Raw genomic sequence first — 1,571 nt, forward strand, 5'->3', positions numbered from 1 at the left:
CTAGCCTGTTGATACGTATGTACACATATCCATAAACTCACCGCTGTTCGGCGCCGGCGCCGGCGCCGCCGGCACCGTATCGGCCATCAGTCTCAGGATTTTCTCTTTCGCCTTCTGCTCCCTGAGCTTTACAACCTTCCTGTGGCGGTTGGAGTGCTCGTCGCTTCGGAAGCCAGGGCTCGTCGAAGGTCGATACTCTGGTAGCAACTTGTTGTTCTTGTAACGGATGCCACATGCGTTGCAGAGAGTGCGCGCCCCGCCCGGACCTGCACGCCATTGTGGCGTGTCGGAGCTGTCGCAATGGCTGCACACCCTCGGAGTTTGTCTACTCCTCTGACGTGCCTCGGGGCGCCGGCGGTGGATACCGGCATCACTGGCGCCGCTCTTGTGGCTGGGATTGTCGTGAGGAGCGTCCGGCACGTCGTGGGGCAGGGACGACTTCGGCAGCCAGAGATGATTCCGGCGGATGACTGGTCGGTGCCGTTGTTTCCTTGTCACAGTCCAAGCGTGGGGTGGCAAGACAAGGGCCGGCGGCTCGGTCTCCCAGGTCGTCGATGAGAGGCTGCCCGATGACGCGCTAGACGTTGTCAATGGCCTGTCCGACAACGCGGCGTCAGAGACGAAGCCGTCCAGCGCGCCGCACCCGTCCAGACCACCCGCCGGCAATGCCGAGGTAACCGCCGTGTGGCAGGACATGTTATTCCACACGTTCGCCTCCCCGCCGCCGCAGCCGCCATCATCCGGCGCGGCGTCCGCGAAAAACATGTCGACGTCGACGACCTCCTGGACCTCCGAGGCACCACGGGACAAGAAGCCGCGCACGTCCCGCTCCCCGCCGCCGCCCGGCGTTCTCGCCGCCGCAGCTAGCATGCGGACCTCCCCGACGGCGTTCACGCCGCCGAGCGCGCACTTCGACTCGCCGTCCTCGTCGCCCCGCCCGTGGCGCTGCGGCGAGGAGGTTATCCCGAGCGCCTCCAGGAACCCGTCGTCCGCGACGGGGGCGGGGAAGTACTGGAGGACGATGTCGAGTGGGTCGTCGGGGCAGCACAGCCCGCCGCCAGGGCTGCTGCCGTCGCAGTCCGCGAGGTCCTCAGGGACATCGTGGAGGGAAACATAGGACGGATTACTACTCATGCAGCTGACGGCCGTCGCGGGAAACCACCAAGAAGTCAGAAGCAAGCAGCTAGCTAGCCTTCTCTTCTTCCTCAAACCCAACCCCGGAGGAATATTAGGGTTAGCATCAGGTGCCCAAAGTTATCCGGATCGGAGGAGGGAGAGAGAGAGAGAGAGAAACGATTGTTGGGTTCCAAAGGGGAGAAGAATTAGGGATTTCGAGGAACAAATTAAACACGGAAGGTTCTAGAGATACGCGAAAGGTACGTCTCTCCTTATCTTTGTTTCTGTTTCGGTTTCACACGGTGGATCCTGGGGCAATAATCCTGTTCCGCGGGGGCGCGATAACAGGCTAAGTCGCGTGTGCGAGCGAGACGGTCTACAGGAGTCTACTAAAGTCCTGATATAAAACTCTTCTCATTATTTTTTTAAAAAAAACCTCATTAACTTTTTTCTCA

General features: G+C 60.6%; 1 protein-coding gene across 1 annotated transcript; it reads right to left on the reverse strand.

Moving 5' to 3' along the window:
* On the reverse strand, nucleotides 1-1,134 carry LOC133900262 (GATA transcription factor 10-like). The gene has a single exon (XM_062341372.1). It carries the CDS (start codon nucleotides 1,132-1,134, stop codon nucleotides 1-3), a length of 1,134 nt encoding a protein of 377 aa, XP_062197356.1.
* Nucleotides 1,135-1,571: the final 437 nt, after the last annotated feature.

Source organism: Phragmites australis, chromosome 19 (genome assembly GCF_958298935.1).
Source record: "Phragmites australis chromosome 19, lpPhrAust1.1, whole genome shotgun sequence".
Classification (NCBI taxonomy): domain Eukaryota; kingdom Viridiplantae; phylum Streptophyta; class Magnoliopsida; order Poales; family Poaceae; genus Phragmites; species Phragmites australis.